We start from the raw sequence: 18,249 nt of genomic DNA on the forward strand, positions 1-18,249 counted from the left end.
CTGATCGATTTTCGTAGATAGCATGGAGTTTATCCCACATTTCTTTTGCTGACTGGCAGTTCAGTATGTGCGTCATTGGTTGTCTTTCTATAGACGTTACTATGAATTTTTGAGCAACACCGTCCTTTTTATTGAACGCTTTCAAATCTCTCGCATAGTCTGTTCTTTGCTGTGCAGTTGGTTCATCTCCTAAAGCAGCTGGTTTTGTCACTGTTCCGTCCACAACTTCAAAAACTTCATGAGACAGAAGAATTACACGAATCTGGAATTTCCAAACACTCCAATTTTCAACACTTTTCAGTTTTGCTATTTTTAACAAATCGCTCTCCATTTTGAACACTTTTGCACTTTCGCACTATAGGCTGGCTTGGTTCAAACTTTCACTTTTTATACGACTCCGATTGTGTGTAAATTTCCGTTTTCTACAAACTGGTTGCCTGGGCCCATAACCTGTTAAATAAATAGACACACAGAGTAGTGAAAACAGTCGTTTATTATATCTAACATGGACGAGCGATCATCTCAGACTGACTGGAGTTACGAAAAATCCCTCTCACACATGGATGGCGCAGCGATCACAGTTGTGCATTCTATATCTCTAACACACTTGCTTCATGAAAAGTGTAAGATGGTTATAGCTATCAATATAACATCCACCGAAAACCGCATTAGGGCCATCGACATTACCATTACTCTGTCAGAACTGTTTCTTAACAAGAAATGTACACCTTCTTATAAAGTCCAATTTATTAGGTCACGCTACAACAAACCAAATCGTAAAAACAGTATCCTGCACACATTATTAGGCAAGCAACGTCAAAAAAGAGGATTATCGAATTTTGTGAGTGATATATGCAAAACTCTGTTTGAAACATTGAGAAAATCCGAAATGAAATAAATCAACAACGAATTCGACACAATTTATAGAGATAAAGAAATATAGCTAGAATCCTGTGAAATCAAACAAAAAACTCAAATCAAACTTAGACTCCTCATCAATATATCATAATTGGATCGCTGCCAGGTTGAATGCCGAAAAACAGTTTGTAGGAAACATTACTTACGGACTGAAAGCTGCAAGATAGGATAGTTTTGTTAACTCAAAATTAGTATTAGGAGCAATAATATTAGATGAAACAAACGACGATATTGAAACGGCGATCAACTCGATAAACGGCGAAAAGCACAGGATCTTTCATCTCCTAGTTTTAACATCTAACAACTCAAAGTACGCGCTACCACTTTGACCATAAAATAAAGATTTACCAGCACATTATAGACATCAATACCCGCTACGTAGCAGTATTCCAAGACCTTTGTACATATAGGAGTATACTGGAGATACCAGTAATTGAGAAAGAGGAAGGTTCTTTCCAAAGAATAATTCTTATCCCGATACAACAAAATAAAGTCCACATGTCAATAGTCCCCGACTATGAAATGATCAATAATTACTGAGACTCTTAAGTACCAACTGACAGACAAATCATTAATAAATGTAAACAGAAAGATGTATATAAAATATATAGAAGAAATCAACCTAATGTCAAGTTAATTGAGAGCGAATCTTGCCAAGCTAGTTTATTTAAAATATACTCGAAAAACAAACGGAATCAGTCAGCTTACCTCCTACACAAGGAAACTTCCGTACCTTTAATAAATCGTTATATTGTAGTACTAAATGTAACCTACGTAATAAATTTTTAATAAAAAGACTTCGAGAAGTTAGAACAAAAATTAGTACAACTTCCGAAAGAAATATCACACGAAGAACTGAAGGAAGCTATAATTAGCCTAGATGACACCGAAAATATCTTAGAGACTATTGCCACCCACAGAAGGCACAGTACTTGGAAATAAACTATTATAGAAAGGTTCAAATATTAAGGTTACGCCGCTTTCGGACTTTAGGTTAATTATGTATTCTCGATTGCATAAAGGGATGCTTTCCTAAAAAAAATGAAATTATTAAACTACGAAACCGGTCTGCGAACTCGCTTAGCTTGCGATATCTGCCCACGCAATCCCGACGACAACACTGATGAGGCGACGAGTTCGATTCGTAAATCTCGGTTCTCATGCATTTCTACCGCTATGTTGTACTTTCACTGTTTTTCTTTTTGTCGTAACGAGAATATCCGTTCGCGAGAAAAACAAAGGATATCCGAAGAATCTATTCTCGATATAAGATAATTTTTTAACCTGAGAAGAAAGCCCAGGAAATGGTATGAATATTTGTTTTGCGAGAAGCTGGATGGTCGAACCGGATTCTTTTAATTGAAATATAGGATTAAATAACGGCTCGCCTCGTGTTTCGACTTCCTAACCGACATTTCGATTAATTGTAATTTGCACGAATTAATATTTAATTGTGTTTGAATAAATGTTACAAACTATTTTTAAGTGTTCACGATAGATAATTTAACTATGATCCGAAGTATTTGAGGCGATCGCTCGAAGAACAAACTGAGGCGACTTAGACCGTTTTTCGAGAGGACTTGTTAATAGCTAGGCAAGGTCCCTAAATATTTATATACTAAGTTTCATAACATTTAATAAATATTTGAGCAAACTTTGAGTGTTTAAAACCACGCGGCTACCATATTATCGCCCGCGTAGTGTCCTGCTCGATTAAGCTGACACGGCTCCAGTGCTTCAGTCGTGAGAGTCAATCAGTGCAGCCGTGTCTTTCACTTTTTTAAAGCGATATATCTTTTAAATGTAATATAAAGGATGCATGCACGAAATAACCCAAGTCCTTTTATAGCTGAAATGTCTGCATCTCTTTTCGAATATTTCTGTTTTTAAAATTCAAAAGTACGTTCAGTTAATATTCAAGCCTACTAAAGTCTTGTTTGCTTAAAATAAATACAGTGTCAGTAATTAATGTTTCACCTATTTAACAAATAAGGCAGATGTTTGCAACTAAGGGAACTTAGCTATTGAAAAATTACCTCCAGTTAGTATCAATGAACCTAAAAAGAATAATCTTTTGATTTAATTACGTTTTCTCAAACCAACTAAAAGACAATTTTATGAAGACATATTTGCAGCTTGCGTAAATGCAGTGTGTAATGAGTTATATTTAGAAACTGATTATGAAAATAAATTATTTTAATTATTTTTGATAACTTTTTCTGATAAATAAATAGAAAGATAACATTTATTTGTTTGTTTATACCATAAAATAAAATTATATAAATAAATATCTCTTACTAATAATTTATTCTTGTATTTTTATAGATATAACACATATTTTTAGTAGTTCTGCAATGATTAAAAAAAAATTGGTTGGTTATATTTAACGATCAGTAGTACATTGTTGAATTTTCAAATCGCTTTTTCTCGAAAAGGCCAAATTGATCTTAGGTCGTTCTTCGGGAAAACGCCTCATTTGATTGTTTAAGATTTCGTTTTGAAATTACGGTTTGTTTTCTGATTTTTCTAGCTTTATGCCAAAAATCAGTCAGTGATATGAAAATAAGTATTCTTATAAAGAAGTAATCTGAAACTCACTTATCCAATTTCTGCAGTTGAATATTTTTGAAACGTTTAAAAACTCCTCCTATTATTCTAGGGTAGTATTCTTCAAGGAGCTGCCACATTTTCTTGGTGCTGCAAATGTATATTTTTGAACTTTAATTAATACTTTTTGACTCAAAGACATATGATTAGGGATAGATTAGCTTATACAGTAACAGAAAGTGCGACTTATAAGAAAAATGTGAATAGAATAAGAGGAAAATTTATATCGTAGGGCAATCTTGTAATTCAAATAAGTAAAAATATTAAATACAGAAATGTAAGTGTTCCTTTTAAAATGAGAATACACATTACATCGGAAATTTATTTCTTAGTATACTGGCGAAAATGTCTTACATGCATGTTTTTTAGCTGTTGCTAAAGCGCCTTCATTTTTAAAATATTAATATAAAAACTTTTTATTGTGATACCGCGAAACTTATTGAAGTTCTATGGTAATAAGCCCTACTTGAAAGAAAAATGTGAATTTTATAAAAATCTATTTTAACGAGGTAACGCCGGTAACAGAGAATAGTGAAGGGAGTTTGCTGAGAAAGATTCAAGAAATGTTTACGGGATTTTAAGAGAAGACATGTGGAATGCTTCAGGAAAGCCGAAAAAGATAAATTTTTGGTAAAAAGGTAGAAGATTGAAAATCAGCAGAGATTAACAGAGATCAAAAGGCGAATAGAAGGAGAGCACTAAAAGATATAGGAGCAAAAATGAAGGTGGAAGGGGTAAAGAGATTAGAAGGAATGAAGGGCGGAAGGGAAAGTATTTTTTTGATTACATTAGGGTGTGAGGTGGATAGGTATGAAATAATGGGCCAAAAGAAGTTGTTGAAAGAAAGAACAAAGAGAATAGAAGAAAATCTGACCTGGCAGGGATGAAAAGACAATACTTGATTGAGCGAAGGGTATGCGAGGAAAGAAGGAACGGTAGCAGGGTAATAATAGGGTGAAAGAAAATTTCTGTAAACGGAGAGATTTGGATTTGTGACTAAGAAATAAAAGAATTGAGAGCTTAACAAACAAAGCAAGGAAAAGAGGAAAAGGAACAGGAAAATGAGAAAGAAGGAAACGCGTCGGGGTTCACAAAATAAAAAATAAGGGCTAATAACAAGGACTGGATGTGAGGATAGACACGTATAAGTGGAGTTCTGACATGTTTCAAGATCAAAAAATAAGGATAAAGGTTTCTGGGGGGAATCGAAAAAATGGGACGCAATAATGATGAGTGAAACTTGGAAGGATGAGAAAGATTAGAGGAATGTGATGAGAAAGGGAGAGGAATTAGGAGCATGGTGCCAAAGTTGATAAAAGAAATTGTGTTAGAAGAAGATAAGGAGAGTATATGGAAGAACAGAACGGGACAATGGTGAGAAGAAAAAAAAAGTAGCAAAAGTGGTTGTGGATGTTGTATGCGTTTACAGGTGAATAGGAGTAGATAGAGGGTGGTAGAAAATACGGAAATGGTGAAAGAAGATGTAGAAAGAGCTGGTGTTGATAGGGGGACCTGCATACGTGGACTGGGAACAAGGCGGAGAAGTGTGGGATACAGAAAAGGAGAGCCTTAGGCGGCTACTGGACTTATTGGGCGAGGCGGGATGGTTTATTTGTAACGACAATAGCAGATAGAAGCAAGAAAGGGAATTTAAATACGCGGGTATTGTGGATACCGCAATAGACTATATTCTGGCAGAAGAAAGAGTAAGAAAGCTGATGGTGGAACTGGAAGTGTGATATGAGAGAAGCTCTAAACAATTTCCAGTGATCACGACATAAAAACGTGGAGATACAAAGCGCGGTGGGTGTACGAAGGAAATAAAGGTGAAAAATAAATTGAAAATGGGCATTGGGGGGGGGGGGGGGGGGTTGGATTAAGAGAAGTTATAGAAAAAATAGAAAACGAGAAGATAGTAAATATGCGAAATGGAAAAGTAGGCACGTGTCTAAAAAATTTGAAGGAATGATTGATAAAGAAAGAGAATAGTTTGCCTATGAACACAGGATGTAACTGATTGAATTGGAAAAAGCGAGAACTAATTTCAACGCAAATTTATTATCCTAATCTTACTTACTATTCAGGTTGGAAAGGAATGTGTTGAAATTTAAAAAATTTTCAATTTTCACACAATTTTATTTTATTTTATAAAAAAAAAACCTTCATATAATAAACACACGTATATTGTTACTTATATGCGATTAAAACAGAGACATAATAATATGTACATAACCCAGAAATATGTTTACGTGGGATTATAAACAGACACATAATAAAGACAGAAGTATATAGAATCTTAGCCGGAATGAGTAAACCCAATATTCTTTTGCATAAAAGAGCAAAGAGATAATCGATTAGGCACATACTATATGACAAAAAAACATTTATTTACATACATACAAAGTACCAAGCTTTCCTGATATATTTGTACAATTCAGTTTTTGTTTAGCCAAAAGTTTTTTTTATAAAATCATGACCAAACCTGGTTCTCAATTTTTCTTTCCCAACATACGTACAAACTCAATCCCCATCAGCTCCCAAAACCTCGAAAAGTATCCCTTGGTGATTTTCCTCTACAAATATCTCAATAACGGACAATAAGCTTTTCTCACTCAACGTTTCCTAAATCTCGACATCTGGCTCTTCTTCTAAATTGTTATCCTCAAATTTTTCCACCCTTCCTTCCTTCCACCTCCACTTTATAACCCCATCCCTCTTAAGCCAGTTTCCCTCGAGTGGGGTGGAAGACTCTGACGTCACAGGGAGTGATTACCGATTTTCCGTAGTACCAGGACTTCAGTTCTATTTTGACAAGCTCGGTTATAACATAAAATTTGTCGGGGACGTCCTAAGACACTACGCGAAAGTCAGGCACTAACTATTCGAATTCAGCAGTCTCAACCGAGCTGAAAACGCGTTTTCGGGTTAATTGTTTGAATTCCTTGACTGTTACGTACTGTGAAAGCGGCCCCCCTGATGAAGGAAAATTGTATACCACCAGCAGGCAACTCATGTATTAGTAAGTAAATAATTATTGTGTTAACCGAATTTACCTTTATATTTTCCCAATTTATTGCCCAAATCCTGCTTCCTTCATCATATACAAAATGTAAGCAAGGTGAGTTTCAACTCTTTAGACCAAGCAAGTTCCCACATACTTGATCTCTTTGCCGCTCGAGAGTTCAAGAACAAATATTTCCAATCTAACAAGAGTACATTTTTCTTAATATATTACCACCGCAATCTCGAATCGCTGTGACGTGACAGTATAATTTGAAGGGAAAAATAATTTTTAAGACAAAATAAATATTTCGAATATATAATTTCAAATTTTCTTTGTTTGCTGTAAGGTTATATAAATATAATTTGCCTAATATTCATGATAAAATTAAACAAGGTTTTTAAAAATTTTAGATATGCTCAAAAAGTATCTGGAAAATGTTTTGAATAAATATAGTTTTATTATCCTCGATTTCACAACATTTCAGAAAAAATTGATTGAGATTTAGAGATATTTACGACTCCTTGAATACTTGAAAACTTCTGAAATTCCTAAGTATCTTTTTAAGTGAAAGTCTAATTTTGTAATCATTGAGACTAACACTTCGATGATTTGATTGTACTACATTATACTTCTCTACCCTCCTTCTTCTTCTTCTTCTTCTCTTCGTCCTAATTCTCTTATTCTTCTTCCTCCTCCTCCTTTTCTATTCTTTTCTCCTTATTGTACATACATTTTGAAAGTTTATTTAACTTGTTTTAGAATAATTCAAGATTCCACAGGAGAGATTTGCCTACAACTATATGAAAAGCATCGAAACTGATAGTGATGCACTCTATCATATTTATTATTAACCAAAGATCTCTCGTTAATTAAACTAAATTTTCGTTTACGAAGTTAACATAGTGGAGTCAAAAATATGTTTACGATTCTAATAATTAGAAATCCCTATCTGTTTAACTGGATTTCTTTTACTACAATTAAATGTGGCTTCGAAGAAAATAATTATTTGCAACTATAAAATAAGAGCAGATTTTAATATCATTCATACTTAAGTATAAACATTACTATTATTAAATTTGATTTCCTTATTATTAAATGTTGATTTAAGACATAAATAAAGTCAATATTATTTGACGATGATGATTTATCAAGCTGAGAGGAGAATGCAGCAGCGTGAGTGGATATACACCAGTACACAGAAACAAGATATAACCTACAGATTCTTTAATTTTTTATGTTGTTTGGAAACCGATGTGCTATTTCATTTTTACATCTGAATTTAATATTTTCAGTACCCACTTAACTACATCATTATCGAATCCTTCTTTTCCTTATTAACCTCCTCCTTCTCCTCCTCCTGCTCCCCCTCTTCTTCTTCTATTTAAACTAGAAGCACTATCTGCCTATCTGATGATGGCGTACTCTATGGTAATCTTTGTTAATCCAGATTCCCGTCTTAGTGAAACAAAGTTGTTTTTACTCAGTTGAATAGTTGAATCAACTATATATCCAATTTTCCGTTAACCAGAAATCCTTACCCCTTCAAATGGATTTATTTAACTACAGTTTCAAAAATGTTGGCTCTAGGAAAGAAACAAGATTTCCAGCTGTTAAATATAATAGCATATTTTAATATACGTAATCAATAGTTCATATTAATATATCTCCATTTTTTCCGTAATTTTCTAGAAGTTTTTCAGTTATAATCGACACATCTGAACGCTCTTGAAATATATATTTTTTTTAGCGTCAAAAAATGTTATGCATCATTGAAAATAACTTAAAAATTGTTTCTGGAAAAAATTCTCTTCAGAAATTACGCAGTACTAATTTGATGACGCCATTAAGAATATTCTGCAAAAATAGCATTGGCCATTATAACTGTAGAGTATCAGTACGATAGGTTTATTATGGTCTCTGAATTGAATTAGTTAGCTAGAAAGCAATATATCATCCTCGATTTCTATATACTATATTAATTTTGGTATTTTTTAAATATTCTATATCACTCAATTTTTATTTAAGTGTAACGGAAGGTAGATGTTCATGTCGTCACTGTATCATTTTTTTCTAATGTTTGATTCACAGATTCCATGCATTAAATTTTAATACTGCGGAATTTATTTGTATCATTCATGATAAATTTAATCAAAACATTTTTTTAATGCATACCACTTTCTCTCTCCGTCTCTCTCTAGCTTATGTATGCTACATATAATTTTACTGTATGTATCTATGAAGAAATGTCTCCCTCTTTGGCATAATGTTCTAAAATTATAGAAAAAATGTTTGTCCTTTGAATTAAATTAGTCAGCTAGGAAGCAATATACCTTTCTCATTTTTCTATAAACTACTATATTAATTTTTGTATGTTTTAATTTCTATTTTACTAAATGTTGATTTAAGTGTTCAAGAAAGTTGCGGTTCACGTTATCAGCGTACCATTTTATTAATATTTTATTCACAGTTTCCTTTCATTATATTGTCTTAATGCTAAACTTATTTTATCATTTATCACGCTTTGTTTTAATGTGTCAAGTAAGTAAATTGAATCTTTTCAACCGCTTACTCCATTATGTAAAAGAGATTTCAACGTTTCTCAGTCTAATGTGATATTTATCTAGCTGATTTATTTTATAAATTCTAATAAGAGCTTTCAAATCATATGTACTTCATCTCAAATAGTTTATTTAAAATCCTAGCTGTGTCTTTATAAAATTCTAAATGTGTTACATTTATCAACTGTACCTAACAGGACCTCTCAATTATCTGTTGATATTGTTCGAGACGCTTAATCGCAAGGCCTTCTGCAATCTTACAGATTTCACAAAATTATCTTTGAATAAAAAAATGTATCCATTTGTTAATAGGAATAAATCCTCGCAATCGTATGTCCATCAAAATCTTCTTAAAAGTCTTATAAGTTATGACCTACATACATTATCAACACCTTCTTATTTATATTAACAAATAGATCTAATTTCATCTCTGACTTATATGGTGTCAGTGCGCAACAATGAAAATCACTGAGGTGATAGCATATCTTGACAATTTTCAATGTAATATAAATTATATTATTTTGGGACAAAAAACCCTCAAATCCGGGGATAGCTGATATCACATATGTTTAGTGTACAAGACAGATTTCTCAGAATTAATCAATGGCGGTAAATATTTTTCAGGATAAATGTAAAAATTTGGTGAGTTGATTGACTTAGGAAGCTTCTAGAAGAAATTTCAGGGTTATTTGTTTTAGCGTGCAAGAGGGAATTGATCAACGTATGGTGTGAAATGAGTCTTTCAAGGTGACAAGGCGACAAGGTGACATATGATTTATGGTATTTCCAAAAAGCTTCGAATACGATGACCCTCACTCGATACTGTCTTCTGGACTGTCTTCGATACTGTCTGTTCTGGACTCAATGATTGATTTTTAACATCGATAGTGGGAATCGGATACAACACTGTGATTCGTACGTCAAAATAAGGAGCGAAACCCATCTCACAGCCTTCTGCGCTCTAGTAGCCAGTTTGCTAATCGTACGGAAAATTTGTGTTCAGAACTCTCCCTGCCTATCTACTTACTAGCTACACTATACGAAATCTTCTTTCTGAACTCATAATGCCCATCGGTGGTGAATTTTTATTTAAATCCTTGTGGACCCTGACTTGCCAAAAACTGACCGAAATATTGACAAAGAATTCATTAGGAATAAATTCCAGCCTCTTATAATTCGTCAATAATTGACATAATTTCATTTGTATGACTTGGATATCCACCTGCTTGAGATGCTAAAAGTAAACGTAATGTATCAACCAATTTATTTAGATCGCACCAATAAATATAGTCTAATTTATTAGCCTCTGTGCCAATCATATATTTTGAAATTAAACCTTTACCCAATGAAGAGCGCTTTTCAATTGGTGTCTTGTTAGTTTTCAAAAGGCGAAGGAGAATTAGTTTTTTTTAAATAAAATTTGTGTATTTGAAATATTTATTAGCATGAAATTCCCCATCTACTTTATAATTATTTCGATGTAAATTTTTTCAAATTGCAATATTTTTTATAATTCTCAAGGTCTTCATTATTTATAACAGTACTGTTTGGTATCTTTTTAAACAAACGTTCAAGAAAACCCACTATAAACATTATCTATATCTCTCCTACACTCTCCCAACTTCTAAAGATAATCAATTGCTATATCATTTGATAAAAAGCGTGCTTATGTTTCTAAATCCCCTAAAGTCTCAGAATCGTATGCTGATCAGAATGACGTTTCATCATCTTGATCATATTGCTCTTCACATTCATTTTGAAACTCTTCCCGAAATTCGTCTTCAGATTCACTCTTCATTTCATTTTATTCTTGACTTCATTTCCGATTGGATCAATTCTTTCGACAATTTCAAAACAAAGCTATTTTCTCAAGTGGTATAATGATGGGCTCAAAGGTATCAGTTAATGCCTGATCAAAGGTTTCTTTACCAATTTTAGTAATCTATGGTCTCGTCGAATCCCTTCACTAACTTGAGCATGTTTATTCAAAATATGTTTTTGATTATGAAAGCCCTCCTCACGTGTAGACATGTTAATGCCGTAGTGTTCAAAGTGCAACTGTCTCTATGTAGTCATTCGATTTATATTTATTGCCTTTCCAGAATAACAAAACACTCAAAACCTTTTATACATCGACCTTGATTTAGAGTCATATCCTTATCGATTACAACAAATCCATTCTTATCATACCAGCAAGCTGAACACACCTTTTGAAATTGTGAACAAGGCATGTTACTATTCACATGATCATCATATATATGCTTCAGATTCATCTCATCTTATTTAAACAATACAAGCAAATTAACATTTTCATGTATAAGATGTTTAGGAATACGAGCATATGTCTGGCTCAAATAGAAATAGTGAACGTACTGGTACCTACCCATTAAAAAAATGCTTTTATATTAGCTTGCTTTTCACAAGCTACATCATCAAATACAAACACTGACTTTTAATTAGCTTTACTTGGTATTATAACATCATCTTGCTCATTAGAAGGATAGTATTCAACGCCAGCTATCAAGTGAAGAACTGTTTCTAAGAATTTCTATTTTGGTTGATTTAAAGATTTAGAGTAAGCGTAAGCATTTTTAAATCTCAATCCATTTAGGTGTATTAATAGAGCAAACAAAGCATTTATTTTTCCACAGTTGGAAGGTCCACAAAATATTGCTCGTACGCTGTTTGGTAAAAAATGTCCGTGCCAAATGTCAGGTTTAACAAATGTCAGGTTTATGTAGTTTCACTCTTTAGTCTGAAAGTATCTCTCAAACAGATATGATTGTTTACGGAGACAAACCTATAGTCAGTCGTAAGCGATTCTCGAAAGTAGCAAGACGTGGCTGAGGTCTGATGAATAAAACCATTAATAATCTTCCTGTAAAGTAACATTTGTCTGGATACCAGTACTGTGGACCAGGCACGAAATTGGAAAAACGAATTGCTCCAGGTGATCCTGGAATTAACCCTATTGACGCTGCTTGTAAGGAGCACGATAGCAGCGGCTTGGGGAATAATAGCTAGTGCAATGAAAAATATATCAAATTTCGGTATGGATCTCAAAATTAAAAGGTCTAATACCACACTAAAAAAATAGTGATAGCAGCTAAAAAAAGCAATGATGCCAAGTAATGATGCTTGAACTATCATTAAATCTGCTCTCAGAGGTTGTGCACAGAGCACGTGCAGCCGTAAAAAAACTGGCGGAAAAAGACATGTACAGAAACCTCGAATTTTACCAGCTTCATAGAAAGTGGGTGTTTTTATACCCTTTCTTATACCCATCTTTGGTGGTCTAAGTGCTACTGGTGCGCTAGCTGGTGGAGCTGCGGAAATAGCTGAAGGTCTTAATGATTCAAATGCTGCAAAACGACAGCTTGAAGGAAGAAGGCGTTATAATAAAGCAATGGAAGCCATCTCTGTGGGGAAAATTAAAGATTGTTGAGGTGTTTTTATGCGTAATGGGTTACCAGACGGTGGGCCAGATAAATATGCAAGTGCTATTATTAACCTTGATGTTACAAAAAATTAAGAAACTCATTGGGTTGCGTCTAAAAAGTTCAACAATAAAATTATTTATTTTTGATAGCTTTGGTAACCTCAGGCCATCTTTAAATCTCTTTAAGTATCTAGGTGTTGGTAGCGTAAAATATAATAATGAAAGGTATCAAAGTTATGGTACATTTGTATGTGGACATTTATGTCTTAAATTTTAATGTAATCAATTAAAATCTCAAAGCATGTATAATCTATATAAATCTAGAGATTTATAATTTCAAGTCAGTCAAAGACTAGCCGTCATCATGGATAGTTCACTGACGCTAACATTATCGCGCACTTTTTCAATTGAAAAGCAGTATTTTCCTCCAATTGAGTTGTCTCCATACAAAAATTACGCTCTTAGTCTTGTTGAATTTCTAACCTTTAACTCAATTGCCAGTGTAGACATTGGTTAACAAAAAATTCTAGGTGGGTATAGAAATAATCGAAATACCCACAGGGAGTTATGAAGTAGGTCATATACAGCGCTATCTACATAATATTTAAGTGAAAAGGGTTATTGAAATTTATCCCAAGCCTTACAACAATACATTGCGGAATGAAATATATTGCAGTCAATATATATATTTTGAAAAATTAGAATCAATTGCACGTTTTTTAACATTTACACCAACAATATTGGAACCTAATGAACATCATGAACCTGATTAACCAGTATCCATAATTAAAATAAATGCTCTTAGATTTGAATGTAACATAATTGCAGAAGCGTACATCAATGGTCAAAAAGTGCACACTGTTCATGATTTTTTTCTCGTTGTACCACCAGGATATAAGATAGTGGAAGTCCCATCGTACATCATTTACTTGCCGATCACCATCAAAACAATAGAGCATATATAACTCCTTATAGTTGATCAAGACGGACATTTGGTTAAATTTTGTGGAGAAATCATAACACTCAGACAACTAGCTGTCAAACGGATAACACCTCAAAACGTGCTGCTGCTGACAAGGCTGGGTTTCTAGGTCACGCCACTCACAAAAAGAAGAGAATGAAAAAGTTTAGATTTTTTTTGCTTGCATCTTTTCGAAGAATCTCTTGCTCATTGTTTAGTACATGCACATCAACCCTACGCCTCCGCAACCCTTAAAAACAGTGATGAAATGCTAATTTCCGTTCAAAATCAAGATCATTGTGTGTTACCAAGCAGGAGTTCACTTCACATTCAAGAAAGATTAAGTAAAACTAATGGAAATCCAGCTACTAATACTGTTTTAGTTAAATGTGGAATATGTCATTTATTTGAAGAGGCAAGATACGAATTCAATGCCGTTGAGATTGATAAAAACAAAATTTTGGCCCTTACAAGTTTAATGGAAAATTACGTTTTCATGGATTCTAGTAGAAGCAAATTTTTAAAAACGCTGGATTAATTAATTAATTATTAATTTCGGAATTAATTATTAATCGGCAATGATGAAGAAATTGGGCTCGTTTTCAAAATTGGCAAACCATTTAAAATCACTGTAGGGTAAATATTGATTCATAGCTTTGCCGTATTGATTTTTAATATCAAAATGAGTGATGTAAGATTCTGGTTCCAATGGATTAAAATTTAACCCCATGAATCTATTATTTATTTTCTTTCGCATTATTGAAACACTGAGACATACCACCTCTGCTGGAACTTTCAATAAGTAATAACATTTCTACATCTGATAATAAATCGAGTTCAATTCCAGTACATTTTAACATAGCATCAAAGGAAAGGCCAGGTGCTGTATAATAATGCAATGGGTCTAAATTATAAGTTTTATTACAACGACACCTAACACTTTCAAAGTATCTGCTAAAAGAAAAACATAATTTTTTAAATATAAATCTGATTATTTTCCTAACTTTTTTAATTAATTTTTTTTCAAACCCTGCAGGCATGATTAGAATCTTCATCTGAGATACCCTCATCATATAATTTAGAATAAAATTCCTCCTTTACTGGTAGAAATCTTCATAATGAGATATCACCTTCAAAGCTTGTTGTCAATTCTTTAATAAAAATGAGAGTCGTAGACAGATCGATTATAAGATACTATAGGAATTACATGTGTATCTTGGTAATTCATGTGAAACCTATGATGACTAGGGGTATGATATTTACCTGTGAAATGATCGTGATCACGATATTGAACATCATTTTTGTTAAAATATTATTCGAAAATATGACAAACTTTTGCGTTTTGAAAATCATGCTCTTGCTTTAATATTAAGAGTTCCATTGGCACTGGATTTTCAAGATCAGAATCTACTTTCTCAGCTAACTTTTTCAAATCATTGACAAAACAAGTGATGCAGTGCTTTCCAAAATAAACTTGAGGTTCAGATTGTGAATGATCAAAACTGCATTTTGTGTAATAAGCAACACTTGAAGGTGTATAATTCTGATAAACATTTTCTTGATTATTGGTAACAGGCTCTAACAAAGACTTTATATCAGAATATACTTCAAATTGAACCCTCTCTTTATATTTATAATTTTTAAATTTTAAAAAGGTATCCTCTTCTGTGGGAAGTATAAGTGTGAAATTGTCATTAAGATTATAAAACGTAACTGTATTTTTTTCAAAATATTTCTCAAATTTAAAGTGACACAAACACCTTTTAAAAAAGTATGTGGAGCAATTTGCTTTTGTTATTTGTGATTTCACTTGTCTAGATAGATTTTTTATTAAAGCAAAATGAGAGAATTCTATATCGGACTAAAATTTAGTATTTTCAATTATAGTAAGGTGACTGGTAGATTTTTCGTGGCTTAAAAAAATTGGAACAATTTCCTGTTTCTTACTAAATTCGTCAAATTCAAATCCATATACATTTATACACAACCTGTTCATTTTTTGTATAAAATCAGGTAATGCAATGAAAGTTGAAGACCCAACCTGAAAATGTGCGTATCTATCAATATTAACCCTTAAGTTTACGATTTCTATCAAACTCCAACCCGAATCTGTTATTTCTAGCTTATCAATTTTAGCTTGAACACTTACAAAAATGTGGGCAAGCAGCTGTCTTCTTAGCGGCAACGCAGCGCTACCACGAAGATTGGTGCAGCAGCCAGACCACAATTAAGTAAGCTATAGTACCCATAATGCGAGCAGATCCTTTCCTGTATGTTGGGAACGCAGCAGCCCCCCAAAAGAGAATGAAATTACCCCACGAGTATAAACTATAACTGTATAACACCGCGCGAAAATCAGCCTGGTGATTCCGTGCTCCCGACGAAAGGGAACGTTACTGTACAAATACTGTTGGGACTACAGCTGTTCCAATGTGGGAACACAGCGTGCCCAATCAGAGAGAGAATGTATACCAAGTTGCAGGCGAGCAGCGCGCGACGCATTTGGCCCTGCAGCTCTACCACGTGGGCGAGCAGCTCGCCCAAAAAATGTTCAGTGAATATGTTCTCTGACTTTTTCTTCAAACCATCCACCAATGTTTGAGGTTTCAAAATGGGGTCATTTTTAGTACCAACACTTTTTCCTCTATTTTTTCTTCACTGCCCACTCTTTCCTTAAAAGCCCCAGTAAATCCAACACAAAACTTTATATTACCCAAACTATTTATTGTGTTTTTAATTCTCAGAATGACGATGCGTTTGCAGTCATCCAAAAATGTATTTAAAACTATGAATTAAGTGCAATATTGACCCAGTTCTTATACTCGTTCGAAAGGCACTTTCCACACAATCCCAAATGATGCAGCTTAAAATCCATCTTATTCTTTTTACACTTCTAACCCACTGGGTGATTGCCTACCAGTCGGCGATAAAATAAAGAGTGAACCTCTTATACAGGGTATCTAAAAAGTCCCGGGACGGTTGAATATTTCCTCAGGTAAAATATTTTTCAAAAAAGTTCTGAAGTGAATTCCTAAAGTAAATTTCAACGAGGAGTTCAAGGGCGACATTCATTTTCACCTTGAAGTTGACCTTCATGGGTTTTTGAAGGTTTTTTCCAAGCATTTTACGTTTACGTTTAGCATTACCCAGGAACAACGACGTGGACGTACTAAATTCTGTTCCCTTTGGGGTGCTTGATTAGCGTGAGTCCCCTTGCCTCTCACGCTTCAGTGAAGATGTTCCAACTGAATACCTTGAGCTTCTTGACAAAAAGCTATGCGATTGTAAAAATGAGTTACAGAATTTCGAATTATCTCCCTATCAATCAAACTAGCCTGTTGCAGAATCCTATTCTGCAATTCGTCTAAACTTTGCGGTTGCGTTGAGTATACTTTGCTCTTTAAATAACCACAGAGAAAATAGTCAAGAGCCGTCAGAGCAGGAGATCTAGCAGGCCACTCGATTTCACCCCTTCTTCCAATCCACATTTGAGGGAACTGAGTATCCAAATATGCTCGATCCTCCCTACCATAATGAGTCGCTTCTCCGTCCTGCTGGAACCAAATATTTTTAAAATTATCGCCAGTAGTTTACCTTATTCTTGGTACAATTTGGTTTCTGAGAAGCTCTTCATATGCACGGGCATTGAGATTACCATCAATGAAGAAAGGGCCTATCAATGTATTATTTAAGGAACCATCCCAAACATTAATCTGTTGTGGATATTGTGCCCGACTCTCCAACATCCAATCAGGATTTGCGTCGGACCAATATCTACAATTTTGCTTTTTAACTTCACCTTTTAAAGTGAAAGTAAATTCATCTGAAAATACTGTATTGTACAAGAAAAGTGGATCTCTATCAATTCTGTCCATCATAATTTCACAAAATTCAACCCGACGATCAGGATCGTCTTCATTGAACTCTTGTACCAGATGAACTTTGTAAGGATCGAAATTAATGCTTTTTAAAATATTTCGTACTGTCTCGGGAGCAATGTCACGCTCATCACTAGTTCGACGTAAACTAAGATGTGGGGTTTCAACAAATGCTTGGGCTATGTCCATCTGCATCTCCTCAAATCCTGCAGATTTTGGCCGACCAGTTCTCTGAAGGTCCTTGATAGGTTCATGATTCATAAAGCGTCTTACAGTTCTTTCAATTGTTGATTTTGAGATAGGATTTAACCATTTTCAATTACGAAAAGTGCGATAAAAAAGCAAACGAACTTGATCATAAGATCGCACTTGATCTCCCCAACAACGCATCATTAATACAAATACCGCCTCTCGTTCCGAAAGTTTAGCTTGCGCCATAATAATCTCTAGCGAAAAATAGTAATTATGTACTTTTTATACGTAAATTTAGATTCGATTCGTGATATTCGTATGGAAAAACGGTATAGGACTTATAGTATCGCCTTAGGTATTGACTAAGGTGTCGAAAAACGGTATAGGTCTGTATAACGGAAAACTTTATAAATTTCAAATAACCTTTAACTGACCTTGATCGTTACAATTGACCTATGAATTGGTTACGTACTTGAACGTCGAATTTTCCGCTCTATCGATTGCAGATGTAAAAAAGGGGGTTTCGGTTAAAAAAAGTGGACCTTCAAAAAACCATGAAGGTCAACATCACGGTCAAAATGAAGGTCACTATTGAATTCCTCGTTGAAATTTACTTTAGGAATGACTTTCACTTTTTTGAAAAATATTTTACCTGAGGAAATAATCAACCGTCCCGTGACTTTTTAGACACC

General features: G+C 33.9%; 1 protein-coding gene across 1 annotated transcript in view; it reads right to left on the bottom strand.

Annotated features, from left to right (window-relative positions):
• Window positions 1-18,249, bottom strand: part of LOC117169112 (diuretic hormone class 2) — a 264,954-nt gene that overhangs the window by 221,668 nt on the left and 25,037 nt on the right. Inside the window, exon 2 of the mRNA XM_033355271.1 lies at window positions 3,517-3,615. Coding sequence (XP_033211162.1) covers window positions 3,517-3,615 — 99 coding nt within the window. The remainder of the gene's footprint in view (window positions 1-3,516; window positions 3,616-18,249) is intronic.

Source organism: Belonocnema kinseyi, chromosome 3, assembly GCF_010883055.1.
Source record: "Belonocnema kinseyi isolate 2016_QV_RU_SX_M_011 chromosome 3, B_treatae_v1, whole genome shotgun sequence".
NCBI lineage: Eukaryota > Metazoa > Arthropoda > Insecta > Hymenoptera > Cynipidae > Belonocnema > Belonocnema kinseyi.